Source organism: Anguilla rostrata, chromosome 3 (genome assembly GCF_018555375.3).
Source record: "Anguilla rostrata isolate EN2019 chromosome 3, ASM1855537v3, whole genome shotgun sequence".
In the NCBI taxonomy this organism is placed as follows: domain Eukaryota; kingdom Metazoa; phylum Chordata; class Actinopteri; order Anguilliformes; family Anguillidae; genus Anguilla; species Anguilla rostrata.
In genome coordinates this window covers 26,128,264-26,154,573 of record NC_057935.1, presented here as the reverse complement: position 1 = coordinate 26,154,573, position 26,310 = coordinate 26,128,264, and the positions used below count along the sequence as shown (strand labels likewise).

The following is a 26,310-nucleotide window of genomic DNA, read 5'->3' as shown; positions in this document are numbered from 1 at the left end:
AAATGCAGGAGATGCAATGTATCTTAGATTTGAGCCATTTTGTATTTTCTTGTGGACTCTGTCAAATTCGGGAAGTAGTTATGGCTTGTTGTCAGGGTAACAAAGAAAACATACAACATACGTTTTACAGTATGCACTGTCCATGAAGCAATTTATATAGGGACTGGGAATAAATTATTGCACATAATGTTTATTCTGATGACATTCTGGTGGACATTATACTTGATTAAAACATACACAGTGAAAATCCAGGTGTTTGGATGGTAAAATTTTTTGTTGTCTGCTCTATCTTGCCACAAAAAACCCCATTCCGGATTTCCACTACTATTGCATATTTGTCACACTTTATGTTTTCTGATCTTTAGACAACATGTAATATTAGGCAAAAGGAAACTGTATGTACATACAAGACACATTTTCAAATAAGTATTTCATTTATTTAATGAAAAAGTTATCAAACACTCATATCACCAATGTGAAAAATTAATTGCCCCCTCAGTTACCCAATCGACCAATTAACCAAATTTAATGGATAATTAGATTCAGCTGTCAGAAGACAGTCAGGCTTGATTGCAGCCAGATCTTCCAAATCTAAACTTCACTTATATTGAACCTTAGCATCAGAGTGAAGTTGTCACCACAAAATTTCTACAAGCACACTATGCTACAATCAAGGGAAATTCCAGAAGAGATTAGAAAAAAGTTGTTGAAATATATCAGACTGGAAAAGGGTTACAAAGCCATTTCAAAGGCTCTGGGACTCCAACAAACCATAATGAGAGCCATTATCTCCAAATGGAGAACACTTGGAACAGTGATGAATCTTCCCAGGAATGGTTGGCCTGCCATAATTTCTCTAAGGGTGCAGCGACAACTCATCTAGGAAGTCACAAAAGATCCCATAAGAACATTCAAAGAACTGCAGGTCTCTCAAGCCTAAGCTAAGGTCAGTGTTCAGGACTCAACAATAAAAAATAGACTGGGAAAAACGGGATTCATTGGTGCATGGCAAGGCAGAAATAACTGCTAACCAAGAAACTAATGCTTGACTCACTTTTGAAAAAAAGCACCTTGATGATCCCCAAGCCTTTTGGGATAATGTTCCGTGGACAAATGAGTCAAAAGCAGGACTTTTCAGGTGACATGGGAGCATATTTGGTGTAAAGAAAATACTGAATTTCATGATAAGAACATCATAATGACAGGTGGTGGCGGTAGTGTGATGTTGTGGGGATGCTTTGCTGCCATGGGAACGGGGTGGCTCACTATTATTGAAGGAGCCATGCATTTTGCTTTGTACCAGAAAATTCTCAAGGAGAATGTCTGGTCATCTGTTTGTGAGCTAAAGCTGCAGTGTAATTAGGTTATGTAGCAAGACAATGATCCAAACCACAAAAGCATGTCCACCTGCTGAATGGCTGAAAAGAAACATAATTAAAGTTTTGGAATGGCCTAGCAGTTAATGTTACTAAAGGTGGTGCAATCACTTATTACATTTACTTTTTCACATGGATGATATGGGTGTTTAATAACTTTTTTTGTTAATTAAATATATGAAATTATATTTTAAAAAGCGTGTTTTGTGTTCACTCAATTTCCCTTTGTCTATTTTTACATTTTGTCTGTGAAACCATTCAGTGTGACACATATGCAATAATAGAGGAAATCAGGAATGGGGTAAATACTTTTTCATGGCTCTGTATGTATTACAACGTGTGCATGTACATATGTGAACACAACCAAACAGCTAGTGGAACATACACATATTATTAAAATCTTAATTTAATAAGATATATAACACTACAAGGCAGTATAATGTCTCTGGATGCGATTTTACAATTAACTATAGCTGAGTAATGTACTGAAATAATTAATAAACCAGTCAAACTAACTGTCACTAAGCAAGCAATGCATGAGTAGCCTTGCCATGCAAAGGAAATCCCTTCCAAAAACAGCGTTTCACTCCCATACACTTCCCTCACCATTTCAAAAATTGTCCTCTAGCAGAAGACTAAGGGTATTTAAAGGAAAAACCCATTTAAAAATTATTTTTTCCACTCTGCAGTCACAACCCTCAATAATGGACAAATCAAAGATCTGGACATGAGAATGCACCTGATAATGATAAGATGTTATGAGAAGGGCTTTGTGTTTGCCTGATGTTTGATGTTTAAATATTGTTTTCCTGTTTTTAAATAAGTAAACATTTATTTTGTCCTCCACACGTTGTTCTCTGTGTTGAGAATTGAGCGGACTTTAATGGATTCTATTATATTCTATTCTATTCACGTGGAGAATATAGGCTGCATATTGAAGAAAAAAAATATATTGATCCAGTTGCAAGCAAAAGACTGTAGGTGAGACACATCCCTTATTTCAAGATACGAGCTTGTATATTACTGCACTTGCAGCCTGTAGACAGAAGCAGACTCGCCTGCAGTAAGAACCAACAAGTGCCGAGCGAATTAATACAGTATGGAGACAGAGCTACGCAGGTGGCGCTCACAGCCGTTCTTTGGATTTTGCTCAAACGCTCTGAACTCCCAGTCATTAATTTCCTTGCTTATAGGAGCACCTGACCTCTCATCGGCAGCGCGGTGTTGCGGCCTCTCAATACCATGATGTCATATTCCTGTCCCTGAAATTGGATCGACAACCGAATTGGTATTTACCAATTACGTATGTCCATCTTAGTGTCATTTCTGAGCGATCATTGTTTTCCACCGAAAAATAAATTAATAAATGTGTTTTTTTTTCTTTCACTGCTCACACCGCTCCCACCCAATTTCCTTTACAGTCCAAAAAACAACATTTACTGTAGACTGGGGCTTATGCGATATGCTTACCCTAGGTTATAATAGTTTACCAATCTGGACCAATTCACATTTCATAAAACAAGACCGACATAGCCTGAGCTTTTGAATATATCAAGCCATACTTATCCATACGCATTAATGTTATGATTTTCATAGCATACATTTACATATACATGCTATCCCACAACACTTGTAGACAGTACGCAAATGCAAGCCCACTGGGATGTACTTTCAAGACGGCGGACAGCGCCGCATTACACCCAAACCGCATGTTATTCTCCTTTCGCAAAAATAAACGCATTCATAATCACTTACTCCCGATGTCTGGTCGAAGTTTCTTGTCATATTCCTTCAGTAAATTATTCAGTATTTGCGTTGCGTCTGTCTCCTGAGTTTTGGGAGCAAGCATTTGGTTCACAGTAACATCCTCGTATTCCTCTTCGTATTCGATTGTCTGGGAACTGCAAAGAAGCAAAGGAAGACATTAAATAAAATCCCTCGAACTTGTGTAAATGTATATTGCTTAAAATGTCCAAATAATACTAGGCTTCAGGACAACATTCCATCATGCATGTGCCCCATTTATTTGAGTGCGATTTAGATTCTTTTCTGGCACTGTGTTAAACGGTTTTTGTTTGTTTCCTATGTCAATTATTCGATCAACATTTACAGATAAACATGCTTGACACGAAACCATACTTGAAAAAAAATGGAATAAAAGATTTCATTTATTTCCACCACCGGCCATTTCAGACGTTTTTTTTTTTTTTTTTTTGAAGCTAAATGAACTTTTTAACAACACAATACTTTTTACAAACTTTAGCATAAACAGCTTAAAGACATTAACACCAAGCAACCACACATATCTTTTTCAGAAATAAACCACCGTCATGCTATTCAGACAGAGATTCGGGGTTCTCTGGTGGGTTGGAGAAAAAATTAAATGCCACCTATTACTTTCTCTCATCGACCAAAATCAGTACTCTTCATGGCTGGTTACCAGGGCAACATGACCAACAGTGAAAATCCAGGTTTCGCATAGACTACATTTAAAGACTATGCAAAATAAAACAATTAACGATACATACATTTCCAGGTCATGTGAAGCCTATTCGGCTAAAGGAAATATATATTTCTCTGAGAGAATCGTGACTGTTGCGAAAATGATTTAATGGCTTCAATAACTCCCACAAGTGTTTGAACTGTATCTATTTGAGACTGAGCACATTTCAGAAGCGACAGCAGACTGTGTGAAAAATAAAAAATCTAAAAAACACATTGCTTTGTTTTGAAATATTGCTATTTGCAGTTTGCAGCAACGCAGGAAAGTCGTGCAGCCAAACGATATTCGTTGGAAGAGCAACAAGCAATATGTATCACAGCCTAATTCCAGTAATAACACTATACCCATGGCATGCCAACCTAAATAGCTATAAACTTATTTTGCACGGGTATTTCAGAATGTCATTTTACAGTTTTCTTTTTACCTCTCAAGTTTACATGGACTCCTCGATCAATAGTTCAAGCTATCAAAGTAGCCGATCCTTTAGGAATCTTTTGAGAAAATTCAAAATACTGCCGCACAACAATCGTGCAAGATATAGACGGCAAGTGATCGTTACGTGACTTACCAAGCATGTAGAACTGACAGAAGTAGGAAATAAACCAACAATTTGGTTGACATGTTTATGAGATGACTCCAAGATGAATGCGATACAGAGAAAATGCGTCGCTGGGTGAGAAAGGGAAAAGGATACAGCGGTACTCCTTCTTCCCAGTTTGAACTACCAATGTTTGTCACTCAAGCGCAAAAAAGAGAAACTAGCAAACACTTCATAATCCCGCAATTAATTAGTCATCCGCGTCTGGCAGGTGTTCTGGATGTTGAGGGGCTCCGGCAATTTCACATCGATAATCAATTGTGTGAAATAATGGACCAGCCCCTCCGGGTCTTTAAAGTTGCACTGGCCACCTTCGATTGAACCACCAGATACACAGACATGCTGATGCTCTCAAAGGCAGGGTATCGACTCCCGAAGTGGGGAACCAACAAAACCCCTTAATGCTTTCGCTAGAAGCCCCCTTTCCGCACATTACGTCACATTTTAGAGGAACAGTATTTACAGCTCATTTAAACTTTCTCTTATGTCGCGCACGGTCCATATTATATTATCCACACCGTCATCGTCCGTATAAATAAGCATATGAGAATTACGCGTCCAGATAATTAATAATTTATTACTAGTATTAATTGTTGCTTTTTTTTTCAATCTAGCCTCCATCTACTGGTTTAGCCTACTGTAGCTCGCATCTTCGTCAGTGAGATCGCTAACGTATTTCGTTGGCTAGAGTTCCAATGAAGTGCGTTAAGGTGCGACGCAAAACAAAACAATTACGATTTCGGTGGATTTCTGACAGATTACCTTCTGAATTACCCTTTTAGCTGGGAATAACACCTTATTTCGACACGGACCGATGAGCGATATTGGCAATTAATCACATTGCAGGACTGTATCACATTGCGGTTTCGTCGGTATTGCACCACACATACATCAAGGATTTCAATGTAATTTAAAGTATATACACAGAATTACAGTTTGTCATCGAGTCTAAAATGATTAGAAATTAAGTGTCAGATGCTGTCCAGTAAGCTTAATAGATAGCGAAAGCTATAGTAACCTATGTGCGTTTCTAACAGCAGAAAATAGAACATGCTTTTCAGTTTTGCCGAAATAAAAAGCACACATACGAGACACACGGCAACAGATCATTAAATGTTATGTGCATTTTGTGTAGATAAATCACGTGGTTTCATTAAAATGTCTCTCCAGGCACAGAAGTGGTGGGTCTCCGCGAGAAATGCGTCTTTTATCGTAATAGCTACGTATTATTTTGTTTTGAAATAATACAATTTCTTTGACACATTTAAGAAACAATTGTAATAAAGTAGCCTATCATGGTTTCATGCAAAATGTAGGATCTTTCCAGGACCAGAGACAGTGTGTCTCCAAGAGCAATGCTGTCCTTTATCGTAATATGAAATAACATAAGCAAGATTTGTAATGAAGTAACCTATCGAATACAATAGACTATTCACTTTCAGGACCAAGGACAGTGCTATCGGAACGGTTCTAGGGATGTGAAACTTGTTTTATGAGGGAAATCCATTCACGATGAGGCTTAATTTACTCATATGTCAGATCATAAATTAAGACAAGGTATCAAATCATAGTAGATAATCGACAGGGTAGGCATTTGTCTAAATACCACCTATACACCTTAACATATGGTCAACACTGAAAACCGATTAGGCCTACATGTATTGAAACGTTTTTGTATTGGGCGTTCGTATCATTTAAAAATGGCAATAGTTCATATTTTGCGGGCAAAAGGAAACCTTCAGCTGAGAATAGACATCCAAACCAAATGAAACTCGTCGTTCGTCGATTTCAAAGTTCCCCCCCCCCCCCCTTCTTGTCTCTATAAGTTGCGCTGTAAAGGCAACACAAAAATATTCCAGCCCCCGGGGCTCGCATCCTCCTTTGGCTAACCGGAATAATGCGGCCAGCGAACGCACACCGCTGTTACAGGAGGCTGCACCTGCCAGGGGGACACCACCAGGTCAGCAAGCCCCACAAGATGCGATTTAGTGCTGAAAACGGACCAGGGAAAAACACATTTATTTCAAACCAGGTTCAAAATGACCTTTGTTTTGTTTTCCTTACTGTATTATCAAATATTATCAAAAGAAGCTGGTACAGCGCAATTAAATGTTATAAAAGCGGCAGTAAACATAAAATATGCTTTGTTTTAACAAATGCATGATACAACTGTAACAAGTTTTCCCTCAAATTATCCCTACAGTGACAAAGTAGGATATAATAGCCTATATAGCGTGAATGCAGGTTAAAGCTCAACCTGAAACTTGCACAACAGATTAACACGCAAGGAAGGCCTTTTGGTACGTTTCGCTTCAAAACTGAAGAAAAAGAAGAAGAAAAAAGAAAGAAGAAAACTGGGCCATGTTAGAAAACGCTGAGTCGATCCTGGTCGCTCGATTGTTTGTCAACAAACACTGACAACACAGTCTTTCTCTACAGTTGGAGTATCTCCCCAAGACCAATTCATACAGTTGGATGCCAGCCTAAAACATCACGTGTCAGCGAGATATGTGTCAGTTAATAACGCCAAACCACCGCACGGCGACAGGGCGACAAGCATGTGACCAATGTTACAATTAAGAAGCAGCTGCTTGAGTCACATGATGCGTTTATTGTAGGAAAAAAGAACCAAGTTAGTATTCATATTATGGGTCATATAGACGTGAGGAAGGACTAATGGTTGTGACAGCTATTCAGAAAAACCTACATCAAGGTTTCAGCGTTAAACCAGACATTTTTCCCCGACGTTCACGTGGATATTTTTTTCTGCAACATGCCGGCACTTCACAACAACAGACAAACACAGCGTGCAATGTACGTCATGTGCGTAAATAAAAAGTATGGACAGATGGATTGCTTTATGGACGGAAAATCAGTAGGTAGGTTCTGAACACGAGCGCAGTAATCTGCACAATGCCAAGAGACTAAACAAGTAGCGGGTAACCCAAATGTATCTGTATATGATATCTTGCTAAACAGCCTGCTTTTCCCCTCATATTTGCATCTGCGAATTCATTTGTATGAAGTATGTTCGATTTGCTGGACTCGGTGAGGCATCCTTACTCATGAACCTTACTCATGAGGATCACTCTTTCATAGCACCCGTCAATGAGACCAACCTGATAGTGTTCGCCGAGAGTGTGGTGACGGAAATAGAGGACGCGTCCAAAATGAATATTTCTTCAGAAAAAAGAACACGTTGTTACATATATGATGCACACAGTGAAAATGCAATATTTAAGTGTTACTTCTCAACAGTACACACGCACGCACGCGCGCGCACCCATCTACACACACACGCACACATTTACAAGCAGGAAACCAGACAAAGTACTATTACTGTAAGCTTTGTAGCTGCAGTATATTTTCATTTATAAAATTTAAATGTGAAAACAACGACAATGACATGAAATCAAGTGCTTGAGTACGAACTTTTAGGAAACATAGTGCTAAAGCATAAATAAATTAGCAAATGTATCATCACACGTGTTATAATACACAGTACCATCTCTGAGGGTATGTAGTTTCTATAAAATGGAAAACCAGGCTGACATACAGGCAATTAGCTATCTGTAAAAGGCTTGTGTAAACTAGAGAGGACCTAAATATTTCACAACCGCAGATCAAAATGGAGCCTTCCAGTGATATTCTGACCTTTTGTCTGCTGTGTAGCAATACAGTAATTTGTTGCTGTTAGCGTGGGCTTAGAGTTAAGGAAAGCAGAGGCAGGCTGAATGGGAAACCAATGTAAGTGGAGCTAAATCCTTGACAAACAGATGTGTGCCAGATGTTGCTGTCACATGGCATGCTGGGACAGATTCTGTGCTCCACCCACTGCAGGTTCTCAGGCCTGGGTGTGCATTAGTTCCAATCCAAGGAGCATGGCACAAGACACACATTCCCAAATGCTGTACTCACGTTATTGAGAAAGATTATTCAACCAAAAATCCCCAGTGTGAATGTCCAGCACTTAAAATTAACACTCCTTTTAATTTATAAATCTGAAAAAATTGCACATAGATGCTAGATTAGTCCGTTTGACACTAAATAACAAACACTGTTGCATGATGTTATATTTTAATTAAGCAATGCCCTTTTTCTGGATACCTCTAAAATCTTTTCATGCTTTCAATTTATAAAGTAAAGACTGAAGGCCTTAGTCACCAAACATATCAAGCGTTTATTTATTGCTTTAGTTCCATTATGCTTTAAATTAGAGCTTTACATTGATTAAATGACAGATAACTTTGCAAGAACAATTTTATGCCTTCCAGACAACGTCCCCTTCACAGAAAGCAGAGCGGTCACATTGGTGGGCTTGAATAAAGTGGGAGGGGCGTGTCCTGTTTTGATATCCCCACCCACTTTTGAATGTGCCATGCCCTCTCCTGACTTCCTAATTGGTATTCTCATTGGTCGAATGAGGATGTGTACAGCCCTCTCTCTCTGCTCAGGCTTTGCTTGCAGAAGATATCTTGGATAGCAAGCGCTTTATCGGCTTGGGAATAACTATGTAATTATCTAATAACTGTATTATGATCGTTTCACCCCCCTACACCCCATCACACAGTTGAGGGAATCAAGCAGTGGCAAAACCCCCACCCCCCACCCACTCCTACCCCCAGGCTAAATTATAAATGTAAATATGCTGGAGATGGGGGAGTGTCCAGTGCTTGCTTCTCAGCCAGGGGGCCTGAATATACTTACAGAAATGGAATGTGTTGCAATATATTGCACAAGAATATTTTATCAATTTCAGAAAAAATATGGGCAAATATACACATTATTGCCATTTTCAGATACTGTAATTTGTTTTCTTAGAAATTGTGAAAGTATATCTACGATTATATTTTCCCCAAAACCCACATTTACAATATATTGCAGTACAGTATATTCTATTTCCTTGAGAACTCTTGAAATTCTTTCAGAGAGTGCAATATATTTTAAAAATGCATTGCTGTGAAATATATTAAGCATTATATATTTTTTTAAATTCTACATATTTACAATATATTGCATATTCCATTTCTGTAAGGCTGCCCATGAAAACCCCTTAGCTACAAATACTGTGCAATCTTTCAGGGACACACTCTACCTGAACTAACTATTCCTCCAAACCATAACCCTTCATAATTTCACTTGTATCTCATATTCAGTTTGACACTGTCAGGCCCTTTAAATTCTCACAGGGTGCAATACTATATGAATGCTATTTAAATATTTTCTAATCTAGGTCTTGCAAGTAAGTAGACATTCTAGTTTTTGCTTCAGAAGCAATGCAATCAAAGTAATCAGCCATTTGGTGAAGTTATGAATTGTGTGGCCTTCTTTCCTTCAGCTGATACCTGTATATGCCACCTCTTTGCCAGTTACCACATCACATTTTACTTTCACATCTTAAACTAACTTCAAGTCTATGATCCTGTCACATGAAGAGAAAGGTAAGAAAATGTACAGACTCAAAAAACCATTAAAATCTATATTAAATATGTAAATAAGCAACAGATAACCATGTACAATGTACATATAAAAACAATGACAGTAAAATAGCTTCAATAAAGATAGCTGATGTAGCAGTAAAAATAAAAACATTGTCATACAGTATTTACTCAAAGCGTACATTACGTACTCATAACTCAATACTTCCAAAAGCCATATAGTAGCTTAAATTTGTGTTGCTTAGACTGCACTTTGCATGGCAGCAATCTTTATACTGATTTGTCCCTATTGCGTTTTATTGAACGTATCCAAAAGCAGAATGCATACATAGATTCAAAACAGCTGTTAAGTCAAAACCACAACCAAACAATATACTGTGTAGAAAAATGTATTTTCCCATATTGTATCTTGAAGCAAACTATATAAGAAAATCTATTTTCCAATGTTGCACCTAGAAGCAAACTATCTAAATGCTGGCATAAATTTTTTTCATCAATTAAATGATCATAAGTTGCACAATGATAAATAAACTTGTTGAAAAAAGTTTTTTTTTTTTTTTCAAAAGAAACAAGTAATTCCAACGCACACACGTACGAATTGTTCACGCTGAAGGCAACTCATTTCGAATGGCTATTCTTCGGCTTGATGCTATATTCTTCAATTCCATTCAAGTCCATTCTTAGACATTGGATGCTTTAGGCCCACTTTTATACAGCAAAATAATGTTATCGTTAATACAGTATAAAACATTGAATTGCATAGCATTTGGCTTTGCTCTACCCCTCTGTTCCCAACATACATTAATGCATTTTCAATGACAAAAAATGTAGATGCCAAATCCTATGTAGTCGTGGAACAAGGAGTCAGTGGGGGTGGGAAACTAATTGGCGATGATAAAAATTCTTGCTTCATTGAATAAAATGCAACATTCTATAAGAAATCCTGGTAGATTAATATACAGTATAAACAGTAAAGGCAAACATGGCAATAGTATTTCCGTCTAGCTTTAATCATGCAACTTATGATAAAAAGGAACGTTCTCCCAACTTATGATTGGAGCAAGTCTTCAGTGCTTGGTATTGTCGCCTATGGCAATCCAGGTTGTTGAACAATATGGCTGAAGTCCGCGGTGTGAGAACAGGAATTCCTTATGTTGGCGAAACCGCTCCCTTGATCACCGGCTCTCGGTTGAGGTACGTTGCCCAGTAGACCAAGTTGAAAGTTCCGAACAGGACTGGGAACACAATCCTGGACATTTTGTCAATTTTGCTCACGCTGTTGTAGGTCTTTTTGGGATCCAGGGCCTTGGTTTCCGTGGGTTTCAGCTGAACAGAGGAGCTGTTTGAAATGGTGGCGATTGCAGAATCCTTGGTGATATTGGGTGTGTAATTCACACCTCCTGCTGAACAGGCATTGTTTGGTTTCTTCGACAGAGCCAGTGGGTCTTTTTTCTGCACAGAACAACAGAACAACGATAGAAAGGTAATACAAGGCAAAAGAAAGATAGATATAAAGTTTCATTTGTTTCTGAAAAACAGCAGAATAGCTTGTAGAGATTATGTGGGCGTCAATACCTTCTGAATGTAAAAGAGGTTATAAATGCCCTGCTGGAACCATTAATTTCTTTCTTAGGTAAAAAGATTCAGCATAATGGGATTACAATGGTTGATTTTCAAAAGGACTTTTGAAATGGCTGACAACACATTTGTGTTTTAGGCTATAGGAAGGAAAGAGCAGAACAATGATTATGTAAAACGTATTTGAAGTACATTGAATCTTGACACTGAAAACAAAAAGTAAACTTTTAAAGGGGGAAGGGATTATGGCTTGACATGTCATCTGGATGAAAGGCAAGTTAACTCCAGAACACGGCCCATTTTCTGCTTTAGTTTCTCCTGTGTAGTGATGTCATTATGTTTTCAATAATTTAAAATGGACCTAAAAGCCAGCTAGGCTAGCACTTTAATAAAATAGTATAGCCATGTAATTTTTATTGTATTGATTTGAAGTGTGCTTGGTACTCCTAATTTCATTTTTATATTATTTATTATGGAAATATTCTGTCCTCATGATGGACTTTGGGTATGGTTTTGACCCTTTCATTTAACACTCAGGGAAAAGAGTATGAATTCCTTCTTTGTCTAATTTAATGACTGTATGAATAAATATTTCATTTGATATCCAGGTAATCAGCTAACTGCTACTGCTTAATTAAAGACTGTGCAATCACATTTTCTTACATTGTTCTGTCACTGGATATATAGATATATGCTTTTTTTTTTTTTTTTTTTTTTTTTTTTTTACAAACAGTGAAATCATTTTGGTTTTCTTTTGTACATTTTGTAAAATGTAGCTATTCAGACTAACAAATGGAATTGTGAAGATTGTCTCCGCAGGCAACACCCTCATCTTGTGCGGGTACTGTCATTCAAGCAAGCCATGAAAAGATCAAGCAACTTGTGAAAACATTCAATATAAAGCTTATTGAAATGAATCAAACAATAATTGGTGTGTACTGCTACAGTACCACGATGAACAGAAGTAACAGCATATGGGATTAACTGGCCAATGGGTGAATTTTCTTATTTAAAAAAATGCATGCCTACCTTAGGCTGTTGGGCCTCCATTGCCTTCTTTCCATCCCAGGCCCAGCTCCTCTTGGTGAAATAGTTGACAGTGGCAAACTCAATCAGGGCAGAGAAGACGAAGGCGTAGCACACGGCGATGAACCAGTCCATAGCTGTAGCGTACGCCACTTTGGGCAAGGAGTTCCGGGCGCTGATGCTGAGTGTGGTCATGGTCAGCACTGTGGTCACACCTGAGGTGGGCCAGAACCAGACAGCACAGTCAGTCAGTGATATATACAGTAACAGTCCATTCAGGTGTTAAGCTTTTTGAAACACAGATTTTGTAGCCGTCAATAACAGATCAAGTTAACACGTTTTCTATGGGGCCCCAGAAACAGAGAGTGGAGGGCTATCCATAATTTTTTCCATAGCATTGTCTGTGTTCTTTCATAGCACATCAATAGTTAAAGAGTGCTGATTGGCCACAGTAGATGTATTCATCCATGTTTTCTAGACAATCAGAATCCATGTTTGGTAACGTCCTTGTTCCTTTTCCCTTCCAATAACAAATCAGAAACCCACCCTTATGCCTCAACTACACATTGTAGATTAATTTAAAATGACAGTGATGAATATGTATGCATGCTTCATGCATCTTACACATCCCTGTGTAATAAGGCCCAAATTGTTGACATATAATTAATTGACATATCGTTGTGCTACCATCTCTCATTCCATGACAGCTCTCACAGTAATGCTGATGGGTACTGGACTAAACTGAAATTATTATTTTTTTCGTAAGTCATGGCTGACGTATACCCCTGCTTTTAATTTCTGTTTATAATTCCTGTTTTAGACAACTGTTCTGTCAATTGTCTTTGTAACTTGTGTTTTAGGCCAGGTTCCCCTTGGAAAAGCGATAGTTATCAATACAAAGTGATACGAGAGTGCTGTGCAGCACCAACACTCAGGCACTAGACTCCTGCTCTTTGATTAATGGCTAGCAACAGCACACATCTGTCACATCTCCTCACAAGTGCGGATTTGAAGAAACAAAGTGTTACCACACACAAGAAGTGGATTATGGGTGAAAACATAACGCCCATTTCCCTTTGCAGTTTTGTTTCTCAGCTGCAGCGTGAACCTAATATGTACCCATCACAAAGTTGCATCCCGTAGTGAGTCTGGTGTTGTGGATTGATTATAAATAATCCGCCAAGATTAGCAATGTGTTTATTTTTAAATCATCATCTTTGGCAGAAATGATGCATAAAGTCTGAAATTACTTTTCAGCCTTTGCTTTTCAGCCACATGAGTTAGAAGTGGGATCTTTGTCTTTCCGAAGTCTAACGAATGTGGCTGTTGATGCTGCTCTTCAGCAGGACAGCACTTTTGAGACACTTCAATAAATGATGAACCCTTTTGATGTCTGTATATATCTGGGCGTGAGGATTAGACTCAAACTGACCGAAGACAGTCCTGGCTGGAACGGACTCTCGATTCAGCCAGAAAGACACCTGGGACAGGATCACAGTCATGAAGCAGGGCATGTACGTCTGGATCACAAAGTAACCGATCTTCCTCTTCAGGTAGAAGTGCGCCATCATCACGGTATACTGGCCTGTGCAGCAAAGATGAGACAAGGAAGTCTGGAGGTTATAAAGACTGTCCATCACAGAATGGAAAACCAATCTGTTTACTGTGTGCCACTGAGCATTTATTATGGGTAGGCAGGTCAAACCTGCTTTGGCGATCTTTCAGAAAACAAATTTCGTCAGTTTATTTTTCATGCCTAATGTCATAAATGCTACAGTATAATCAAATAACAACATATAGATCGCTAACTTGTCAGAATATAATATAATATTAATACGATGTTAAAAATTAGCAGCTTCCCTCGGCATGTAATGACTATCATTGGAGGGAAACGCATCATCGTCTGTGCGACTTTTAGGGTGGGGTTATCTTGTTTTTTCCAACAGCATGAACCAATATTTAGTGGTAGTCGTACAGTAACATTAATATACTGTCTGCATTTACATGTGTATATTTTTATGGGATGTAACATTTATTAAATATGTACTCTCAAAACACCTATACCTATGCCAAAATGTGCCAGTTTCAAACCTAGTGGCCCTGTGGCTTCAGTTCTATTACAGTTGGGAATCGGCCAGGCTCACATCCCCTTTTTCACTGTAATAAAAAACACCTGTTTGTTAAACTAAAATGCCACACTGTAGACAAGCTGTAGAAATACATGTAAATACCTTGTTGCTCAAACTAGTTTTCCTGGTGACCTAGCCACCAGAAAACACATACACTGGTAGCAGGTTAACTGGCTGTGGCATGCTATTCGAGCTGCTGGGGATTCATAATCCAGAAGGCAGTGCATCTCTCTTTTTCACCGTAATTACAAAAAATACCCAATCATTAAACAAAATGCTTTATACCACACTGTAGGCAAGATCTTGGCAAATATATACATGCAAAAATATTGATGTACAATCTAGGTTTAGTCTTCTAGCCCTGTCGGAAATCATTTTATAGGACCTCTGTTGTGACATAAGTTTGACAAATCAGAATTGAACAATCAGGATGATGTCAAGACAGGGATTGGCTACAATATGAATAACATTTCATTTCATTAATACAAAATCCCTTCTGGGGTTATTTTGAATAAGCAAGCCAAGTTTTTTTTTTTTTTTTTTGGTGTCAGTTTGTTTCTAAAATCGCTATAGAACTCAAAGTCCCTCAGGACACTGGCAGCTGTAACGTTTTTACGACACCTGAATATACAATCGAATGAAGAAGTAATAACCAATTAATGTCTAAAACATTTCACAGTGAGTTGAAATGAGTACTAATGCCTCCAATGTGGTTCGATTATTTATAATGACCCCACTGATTTTGGTGAAGCGTTAAGTGCAGGCACCAATGCTCATAAACAGAGTCAAATTAGCATAATGATTTCTGAATTCTAAAGTAAAAAAAGTCACATTGCTCAACTGTCAGTGCACTTTTTGAAATGATTTATTAGCTTTATCTACTCATGTTTTGCATATTTCCTTAAATGACTTGTTAAAGTAAGATCAGATGCCAATTTTGTGTTTATGTTTTTGACATACATTGCATTGCAGAATGTTGGACCTCTCTATTATGGGTTTATTAGCCCTAACCATCCTACACTGTATTCAATATATCCACAATATATCCAAAAACCTATTTGGTATTTAAATCACTACGTGCACGATCCCCCTGTGGCAGCTACTATGGTATTTAACATTATGATGTAGGTTTGTGTCACAACATTATCAATCAAGCATCTGATAAATGCCTAAATGTAAAATGTAAGTTAGAGAACCACACAAACTGTGTTTCCAGGTACATGATTAATCTCAGGTTCAACTGGAAGAAATGTATTGTTCTAGTCCCAGGTATTTATGGGGCTAGGATTAGAGATAGTAGAAGTTGCCACTCCTACCAGACCTGCAAAATAGACTGTTAACACAAGTTTACCTTTAATGATGGTATGTGAAGCCATGGATGTTTTCTTTTGATTGGCTATCTACCTCAGTTTTAATGCTTTGGTTTTCACCTGAATTACAGCAGCAACCATAGACATATATTGATTCCTGATATAAATATTTTATGATCTTCAGGTAACCACTTTGGTAATAGCAAAATCCTGAATAATATACTGTATCTCATAATGTCAAGATAACATCTAATGTATTATAAAAATCGAGATCATTTGTCATGTTACTACAAAACTTTTGATAATATTAAAATTCTGAGATAATTCTAATGTAATTAACCTGATAATAAACCTTCAATGTGTGCCAGTATATTTTTTCATGATTGAGCCATCAGCAGGTGGCCATTACACACAAAAGACAATATTTTAAGCACTAATATGTGAACAAACAATATATGACTTTATTCAATTATATAATTACTTTTACTTGTTATCCCACTAAAGTAGTAACTCAGTCAGATATTTTCCCACCACTGGCCAAAATGCTTATGTTTGCTGATGTAATCAGTCTTATATACAGTACTTACTAAGTTTGTGAGTGATTTGGGATGTGTTTGAAAATGTGTAGTACTATGAATGTGTGCTGGTCAGCATAACACTAGAGCCAATTTGCATGGCTACACATATCTAAGTGAGTGTTTTAAGCTGAAAAATCAATCAACAAAAATAAAACTAGCTAGTAGTATAATAGTATGCATCACTCGACTATACATTTACCATGCCTACATGTTTGATGCATTCATTGCTGTAACTGCTGACACAAGAGTAGAACAGAAAGAAAGCCTCCATAATTAGCTTATAGTGACCTGGTTAGCTGGCAAATGTCTGCATGTGGCAGCATTAACAAAGTAGAATGATGCATTGTTTTGACATACAGTAGATGGAAATAACGATACCTAACTAGCAGTGATAAAAATTGCTTAGTGAGGAACGCCTGCCAGACATTTGAAACTGCCTGGCTTATGCCAATAGCATTACCATGTTTCACACAATGGGGACTTCTATTACTACAAGTAGCATTACAACTGATGCTAAAAGTAGTTAACAAGTGGTATGATGAAGAGTAAAAAATCATAGAGGGGCAAGAATAAGAGTAATACAACAAAATTATATTTTTAAAATATATAATTGTGAGACAAAGTATTGTAATAATGTAGAAATACATTCTCAATAGCTCTAAATCATTCAGGAATGTCAGTGGAGGTGACAGTGTGAAATCAGGTAAATCATTACTACAAAACAAGGAAATACATGAGAAATGAGAAATAAAACATAATATCCTGTCAACCAACTGAAGATTGCATTTGAAGCTTAAAAAAATCCTTTCTAGCTCCCCACCACAGAGTCTGCTAAACTATGGAAAATCCACTGATGGCTCCTGCTTTCTCCCGGCGAAATCGGATTTCTGCGTCTCACTAATCCCTTGTCACAATCTGCATCCTGCAGCCACCGCCCCGTGTCGCGCAATCCTGCCTACTCCTAACGGACACGTTTATTCCAGGACGTACAAGCACAGGCTTCGGCAGCAGCCGTAAAGAAATACAGGGCTAATTATTTGCTAGGAATTGATGAATTTGGTGGAGAGGCGAGAGGGGTCGCCGAGGGTACTGTCTGAAGTTCCTGTTTGTGGCGGGATGGGTGCGCGCCATGTCTTCGGCCAGTGAGTTCTCGTCCTCCTCGCTTACCAATGACTGATACTCGCTGTCCCCGCTCTGCTGTGGGACAACTGGAGGGAGACTAAAATCTGGATTTGCCTGCCGTTCACGCATGGAGCCAGATGAGAATCGGAGAGGAATGAAGATGTACGTTTGGTGGATTTCACTGCTAGGGTTTTGGAGTGTTTATGGGGAACTTCCATTCATTGCGGAGAACAACGCGGCCATGTTGGTGAACTGGTGAGTACTAGTATAAAAAATGTTCATAAATATGCATATACTGTCTTTTTTATTTACTTGGGGACCAGGATAAACTAGAGTTGGAATAAAATGAAAATTAAAAAAAAAACACTAGAATGTCAGGGTAATGAGGACATGTTGTGCCTGGCTGTTGGAGTCCGTCTGTTTGCCAAAAGATTATCTCCAGATGAGAGTTTATTTACAGTTTAAATCAATTCCAGCCAAATTCTATGAGATAGTCAACACCTCTACAGATTACACCAGTAGCTGTGAACCACCCACACCCATTACACCCAGGACATGCCCGGAAAAGCTTTCTCTTTTTCTTTTTTTGGTGCGAATGGTTTGGTTACATTTAGCACATTAGCAACAGCACAGGACGGCACGCTCCTGCGGAGAGCTAACCTATTTCTGACATAGCAAAGAGGGTTTTCTTCTGAGATTAGGGCTGCTAATTAAGACCCAGCTTCCTTGGACTACCATCAGAGGTTAAGGAAAGAACTGTGTGTCTGAGGAGGACTCCAGCCCATACAGGAAGAGGAGTGGATGGTGGGGGTGGGGGGGAGGGGGAATGGGTAGATGGGGGGCAGACAGACGGGCTGATGCCACCAACTGTTGCCTTGTCAGAATTATGAGTACAGATCTGTGGAAGTGAGGAACCGGAGGAGCATTTGGCTCATTTCAGTGCCGGAGTGTCACGGAGACACACACCACAGCCCCAGCCTTTTTAAAGGACGGATTACAGAAGGAAGTGGCATTTCAGTCTTGACATTCGTCATTATTCAGGTCGCGTCGCATGTCCAGGAGTAAAAAATATTTAGTTTTTAAACTATGCATTTTTTTAGGAGTTAAATAAATAACCGGAGCACATCAGGAAATCCACACCTTCAATAACCTTTTCTGGAATCAGTGATGAAAGTGTATTACTTCTTTACATAACGGAATTAAGCAGATGTCTTTCAGCTCCACGTGTCAGAGCCGAGCTATCCAATCAGGGCCCGCTGACGTCATCATCTAAATGCACAACTGATGGGACTGTCCGCCCGGATTAAAACTGGGTTCCCAGTGAGCGACAGGCAGGACACGGATCAGTGTTTTTTTTTTTTCTCTCTGTCCCTCCTCTAGAGACAGCAGGCAGTATGTGAGGTACGTGGGATGTGCTGTTCTCAAATCCTGGAGATTTGATTATTGTTTCTATCCAGCTTAATTTGAAAACGGCTTCCTCTCTCCCTGGCATTGGCGGCCTGCACTGTGCTCTCAGACTGGAACTTAAATTCGAAGAAGTATGACAGTAATCAAAATGCTAACAGTGTAATTCAGAGCATAACAGGTATAATGCATAAGTGAAAAGTGCACACAGCAAAATGTCAGTGCGATATGAACTCTGGATACATTTTAAACCAACAGAGGCTTTTTTTCATGCATTGTATAAACTCTGTCAGGGCTGAATTAACGCAGTGCAGGGGGTCAGAATCAGGTTGGCGTGTCGTACCTCGGCTGGTGTGGATGTCCTCAGTTCCTGCCGTTTGGCCGATCAGGTGGTACTGATTGAGTCGCGACCCATCCTCTGCCACCACAACGGACTTTGCCGCACCTGTTGTCCAGGTGTAGATCACCTCCGAAACTGGATAGGCATCTGGGAAAAGGCAGTCAGGAGTCACAGATTCACTTAGGCAGTTTTTTTTTTTTTTCTCCACAGAAGCCCTTATCATGGCTCACAATTTATTCGTAAGGTTTCTCACAGGAGGAGCGCTGACCTTGGACCAGTGTTACTTTTCTAGCACGTGGATAAAGTTAAGATACGGCTCAGGGGAAACCTGATCCTGGATCAGCACTCCTACTCAGTGGATCTTTACGAATACAAGGGACAGTGCAGATGACTAGAGTCCTGCCTAAGAACTGTAGCTCTGCAATCCAGCACACTGCTACTGGTGAAAATTTTATTAAAGCAACTCCACCCCAGTCACATAAGAAGAAAAAAAAACAGGGAGGTTAATTTTAACAGCAGTGATCGCTTAATCATCTAAGGAGACCTAGCTTCTGTTGGGTCAGATGATTAAAGACCATGTCATAATATGAACATTGCAATGACCTCTGGGTAATGGTGGCATAGATGACATTGTGATAGTGGACATGACTGGGCTGTGGGTATATCTCAGAATACCTGAGAGACAGCGAACATACAGGGCTCAGGAGGATTTGTTCCTTATAACAACAATGGCCTGAACACAAAGACAATTCCCCCGTTTCTCTCTCTCCCTCTCTTTCTCACATTTTTAGATGACACCAAAACTTACATTTTACATTAAGATTAATATAGGTTAAAAACAACAGACACTACTGTGGATGACCATAAAAAATAACAGTCATAGTGAATACATTCACAACAATTTCTAGTGGCCTTCTCTTTATGTCTCTCACATTAGCTCTCACACGCACACACACTCTCTCTCCCTCTCTCTCAGTCTCCGAATCTCTCCCACTCTCTCTCTCACATGCACTTCTGCCACCACATTCAATTTTCCAGTGATTCATTAATCCCAGCTCTCCCGCACAGTCCATCCTCACTGCAATTAAGATCGACTCCAGCTGTACAGCAGCCAGATCCTACTGTCTCACCAAACCTCAAACATCCTCCCGCCCACACCACACAAAACTGCTCTATGATATCCCGATTCAATGCTGAAATCCAATCACGCATCAATAAACGAGAACTAACTTGGTACTCACATCCACTGTGTCTCTTTTCACACACACACAATAGAAATGTTTTGTTTTTTTGCACAAACTGTATTAGATGTTCTAAAATTGTATTTGACAGGATCACACATTACACGCACAATCACTTGACTCCCGTCAGGTGAAAATGTACCACAAATAAAAGCTGGTGGTGAATACAGAAATAAGATAACATACAGTAGGCACCAAAAACACTGATTTGAGGAGATAACTGTGCATGTAACAGCTTGTATGTATGGCAGTCAGCCTCAACATCTGCTCCGAAAATCAGCAACTCTACATACGTCTGTGGTTTAAACTCATGCTCAAGGGAGAGGAAATTAAAAGAACTGGCCTCCAATTCTCCAGATTAAACCTCCAATGACTTGGACATTTAGATGTAGGCATTCAGCAGGCAATCATCCAGAGCAATTTACACACCTTACTAAAAAATACAATCCATTTTTACAGCATATATTTGCAAAAGCAATTCAGGTTAAGCATCTTGCTCAAGGGTATAACGGCAGTGCCTTTCCTGAGAATTAAACCTGCAATGCCTGAGAATTAGACATTGCAACATATCACAATTTATGGGTAAATACACACATTATTGCCACTTTCAGATATTGCAGTACATATTTTAAAAATACACTGCTGTGAAAGCATTATCATTGTATTTGCAAGAACAACCACATATTTACAGTATATTGCAGCCTGGTCCATTTGGGTAGGGGTGACACCAGTTTTTGCTTAACTGTTCACCTTCTCATTCTTATGTCTTTTTCTCGCTTTCTTTGCCCAGCCTCTGCAGTGAAGTAGTTTCAGGGTCAGTTCCTGATGGTGCATTTTATTTATTTATTGCATACAGTATCAGCTGCCCCTCTTTTCTAAAATAAAAATGGAAAAGAACACAAGGTTCTCTTCACAGTAGAGATGATAAGAATATGCATCTGGGGGTTGGGAGTAAAACTCAGAAATTACACGAAAAAGACAAAAACATCTGGTTTGCATGGTAGAAACCTGCTTTAGAGTCAGAGCATTCTATGTAAGAAATATTGGGTTGGTAAATGCTATGCCATTCCTGCTTCAAACATTTCAACATCGCAATCAGTTGGTTTTCAGAAAACCCCGCTTAATGTACGCTAGTTTCAGCTGCACTTAATTAAATATTAAGAGGGAGTGGTGCAATCTCTAAACTTTTAAATTAAGATTTTATTTTGTTACAAAGGGATTCTAACAGATGAGTGAGAGACATAAATGGCCTGGCTTTGATCAAGAAAACCCAGAAAGAGCAAAGCTTAATTCCACAGGAGGTCTTCTATTGGCCATGTAATTTAACAAAGTGTTCTGTTAAAGTTCAGTGCAGTCAGTTAAGAAATAAAAGGAATAAGAACATCTATCATTCATCAAAGAGAAAATAGCACGGGTTCTGTGCTAAATAAGGGCACTGTTGCTAAAGGACTTAAGTGGATCGTATTTAGACGGTGTCAGCAGGTTTTGCCTGCACGGCCAGTGGTATTTGAATCCAGGTCAGGGGTCAGGGGACGAGAAGGTCAACCCAAACAGCGGCTAGCTAGGCTATCTAGTGGCAAGTTTTTTTTTCTCCTCCCTGTAGGAAAATGTTCTATTCTCTGGCCCAGTTCCGAGGGCAACTGCACATATTTCACAGCAGGAAGAGAACTCTGGGGAGGGGGGGTGGCCTGTGTGGACAGGGGTGGCTGTGGTGATAGACATCAGACACCAGGGCTTACCCCCAGTCCAGGGACTCCGGAAACATTCCGAGCTCTAAGCTGCTCAATGAGCTTTTCCTAAGCAGAGGTCCTCGAGATCCCTACGAGAGGACAAGATTGAGCACTCGCTCTTTAGCACAGACCTCTGATTAAAGCTGACAGCACCAAGCCACCTCTGACCTTAACCTCCCCCCCAAAGTCCCACTCCAAGATCAGTGGTTAGCATTAGCATTAGCCATGGCAGCCAAGCAAAAAAAGAGGGAACAGAGAGCGAATCGCAGGCTGCTAGCGGAGGGCTGGCCCTTTAACCGTTTTTTCCCCCTTTCCATGAACGTCAGGAATCATTTTGATCTGCAGATTAATGTGTTCTCCCACATGATAGAGAGGAAGATGCAGTGTGCAATTTAATGCCAGAGATTGTGCGGTGGTGGTGCTGCTGGGGGAGGGATTTCCCTGGCTCTCCCTTTATTATCCCGGATATAAACGCTCCATTTTCATTAGGTGGGAGGGAGGACCTGTATTTTTTCCCCCTAATGGCGCTGATACTTTTCATGACATGCAAACTGTGGAAGCTAGAATACCTGCCCTAAAACATTAATTAAAGTATCACAGTTGCACATTTTAAAAAGGAAGGGAATATGATTGTTTTTTCAACATACTGCCTTCATCGGTGAAATGCTGATGAAGAACATAATACACATAACACCATTTCACCAGTGATGGCAAACCATTTAAAATCCAAAACACACCAAAGCATTTAAAATCTAAAACCTTTACCTGCAGATCTTTTCTGAAAGTGGCTACTATACGCCTGTACACAGCATGACATCACCATTGCACTTTCATTTACACAATTTACCCCAGCTTTACATACATCCTAACTTGAATATCACTCTCATGTTCATTCTGAATTCTTGTCTTCAGCTGAATTCTGTGGCATACCATTGACTGCTCCGCATTATTCTGTGTAGCATCTTAATCAATGTGAATAATAGCGGTACATCAGATAACATTAAAGTAACAGGCTCTGAAATCCAAAGCCGAAGATACAGAACCTAGAAGATGTTGTTTTTATAACTTACAAGTAACAGAAAAGCATGTGAAAGAGTGAACAATGAAAAATAGCACTTGAGAAGGATTTTTCAGCATGCTTGTGTTTAATCATTTTCATAAATATGCACCAAATTTATTGGACATATTAAATGATCACAAAATTCTTCAAATGTATCACTTAAAGGTAGAAACAGATACATATGAACTAATTAACATACTGTATCAATGTTCATACTTCAAAGTTCAATGTACTGATGTACCTCTATAACTCTCATTGATTAAAATTCCATACAGAATGGCATTAGTGTTGAAATCAAAGTTATATGTATTGTTGATTTATATGTTAATATTCATCTGTGTTGTCCACAAGAAATTACATTTACAGTCTTCTTAAAAATACAATACAATGGTACTGAGTAAAGAACATTACAAATGATATCCATATCCTGACAATATGAAATAATTTCCATGCAGTAAGGACATTTCTGTGCAGAACAGACTTACTGGCTTCTAACTTTCAAACTGATGCGCAATTGTCAAACTAGGAACAGGATATTCTTGGGCTATGGTTATGATAAAAAAAAAATGTATATCTGATTTTTTGACCTGCTGTCCACCCTAATTTTAACAAGTGATCCATATCTGATCCGCTGTAGGTAAGAGTATCTGCTAAAAATGCCTGTAATGTAATGTAAATGCCTGTAATGATTAATGTGCTTAGACTGTGGTTGCACTCCGAAATTATTTAATTTATTTATTTCAGAGAGACAGTGCGCAGCCATTTGGCTGCACCAGAATTATCTACAAAGCTACATTTCATTTGTTATCATTTTTCACATGATATCCAAGAACAAATCATCGGAGATCTAGTAGTGCACCTCAGCGACTTATTGGTAGGAAGGCAGAAGCCAGCAACAAACAAACCATGCCTTACAAATGGCCTTTTATTTTTCTCTGGCTGCTACATCACGACCTGTGGTAGAGGCACTCTATTACAAGATTAAATTGTTTTCATAACTTCCTTCCAATTTTGTGCAGAGGCAACACCCCACAATGCAATTGGGCACGTTATTTTGGCACAACCAGCCGAGCACTTCCCCTCCATTTTTAGGGAAACGATTATGCCATTCACCTCTGATGTGATATTCCTTGCAAAGAAATGAAAGAAACATACACTGATGCAAAGAATATCCGGCCCAGACATAGAGACACAAGCTGCATGCAAGCTGAAATCAAATGTACACACGAGCAAGCTATAAATCAGAAGTGAAAAGGTCCTATTTTGGGCAGCTATTCTGAGCAATAAAACAAATGTCTGTGCAGACAGAAAGAAAGAAAGAAAAAAAACACTCCAGAAGGCAACGAATCCATTTTTTTTCTGTCACAATTTAAAGTCAATTGAAAAAGAAAATCTAAAACTTTAATGGTGCTTAGCACAAACAAAAACTCATCCAGGTATAATGCAATTCTAGGGTAGGCACAGTCATGATGGTGCTTTCTGAGTTCCAGATCAGGAATTAGCTTAATACTCTGAATTATGATTTCTTTTTATAAAAACAAGGGCATAATTTAAAACACCAGCCCAACAATCTGCTTGCTGGTATTTCCATTTTAGTGTCTACAGCATGTGTCATATAAAATAGGCCCAGGACATTTTATCAGACAAGTAAGCTTGTCTCATTAGCCAACTGGCAATGTGGAGGCCTTTATAGATACCACTGGTAACAGTGTTCTTAAGATTGCCATGAATAATGCCTATATTTTTGCCGTTAGAAAAACATGTAGGCAATTTTTGACTATATCATGCTTTCTTAGCACTAGTGAGCTTCTCTGTATTATGACCAATGTGGGATTCTTTCCTCTGAACCAGGAAGATACCCGCACTAGTCAGCACTAAAATTCTAACATTATGTGATAATCTATATTTTAAGATAGTGTGGGGGTAGCCAAGATGAACACTTTTTGGTGTCAGTAGTCTTTGAATTTTATATAAACATGAAAGCATTAAGCACACTAAAATAGCTGATAAAACAGAAAAAGCTGTTTCTCATAAGAAAAGCTAGGGAGTACAATGGTATATCATAATACATAGACAATACAAAATAAAGAACATAACTTGGAGAATCTGTAAGTATTCAGTTACAAATAGACAACGCATATGAATGTTTAACCAACGAAATGAATACAGAGAAGCCTAAAATAATCACATAGAGAATCACTAGGTGCTTTCAATGCTTGGACCATTCAACAATATAATAATAAATTAAACACAGGGTTTTCATTATCTAAGTAATACAATATGAATGGTCTGAAAATGTATGAAAAATTGATAGGTCATTTTTCAGGGAAAATCTTTCTCAGCTCTAGTTTGTCAGGATATTTCTTAGAAAGTGTAGTCCGGTGCAGTTGTCAAAACAGATCTGATTTTTGAAGCTTAAGTTGGATTCAGAACGAGGATAAAGATTTGATCTGCAGACCCCCCACAATATAACGCAAGGAATTCATGGGTCAGCATATGTTTCCATTATAAGTGAAAAAGAACAAGGAGATGACATTCAACACACACACACATACTCACAGACACAGAAACACACACACACACACACACACTAACACACACTGTATTTTCCTTTCATATTAAAAAGGTTAATTCATCACACTCACAGTCTCTGTTGCCCCCGTTCAGTGCTTAAACCCCTAAGATTTTCTCACTGTCCTTGCCCTTTGGTGACCCCTTTTCTAAAAGGGGTACAGCAAGGTTAAGTGTTTCATGCAGAAGAGTATATTATGCAAAAACCGGGAAATTACCTTCTGACAGAAAGCAGACTAACAAACTGCCAAAAAAAAAAATAGTAATGGAGTTCTTATTATATAAAGATAACAACAGATTGTCCTT

General features: G+C 38.7%; 3 protein-coding genes across 6 annotated transcripts in view; 1 reads left to right on the top strand and 2 right to left on the bottom strand.

Annotated features, from left to right (window-relative positions):
- The window catches only part of LOC135250566 (gamma-aminobutyric acid receptor subunit gamma-3), a 181,669-nt gene extending 176,542 nt beyond the window's left edge, over window positions 1-5,127 (bottom strand). Inside the window, exons 1-2 of the mRNA XM_064326992.1 lie at window positions 4,448-5,127; window positions 3,132-3,277 (exon numbers count right to left, since the gene is read on the bottom strand). Of these exons, the coding sequence (XP_064183062.1) occupies window positions 3,132-3,277; window positions 4,448-4,500 (199 nt within the window). The 5' untranslated portion in view covers window positions 4,501-5,127. The remainder of the gene's footprint in view (window positions 1-3,131; window positions 3,278-4,447) is intronic.
- A 3,510-nt stretch (window positions 5,128-8,637) lies between these two features.
- Window positions 8,638-26,310, bottom strand: part of gabra5 (gamma-aminobutyric acid type A receptor subunit alpha5) — a 45,889-nt gene continuing 28,216 nt past the window's right edge. For all 3 annotated transcript variants that reach the window (XM_064326990.1, XM_064326989.1, XM_064326991.1), the window contains exons 7-10: window positions 19,406-19,549; window positions 13,952-14,104; window positions 12,523-12,734; window positions 8,638-11,367 (exon numbers count right to left, since the gene is read on the bottom strand). In XM_064326990.1, coding sequence (XP_064183060.1) covers window positions 11,065-11,367; window positions 12,523-12,734; window positions 13,952-14,104; window positions 19,406-19,549 — 812 coding nt within the window. In that variant the 3' untranslated portion in view covers window positions 8,638-11,064. The remainder of the gene's footprint in view (window positions 11,368-12,522; window positions 12,735-13,951; window positions 14,105-19,405; window positions 19,550-26,310) is intronic.
- The window catches only part of gabrb3 (gamma-aminobutyric acid type A receptor subunit beta3), a 118,663-nt gene continuing 109,776 nt past the window's right edge, over window positions 17,424-26,310 (top strand). The window contains exon 1 of one of the 2 annotated variants that reach the window (XM_064326984.1): window positions 17,424-17,913. In XM_064326984.1, the coding sequence (XP_064183054.1) occupies window positions 17,786-17,913 (128 nt within the window). In that variant the 5' untranslated portion in view covers window positions 17,424-17,785. The remainder of the gene's footprint in view (window positions 17,914-26,310) is intronic. The other variant, XM_064326985.1, reaches the window with a different exon arrangement.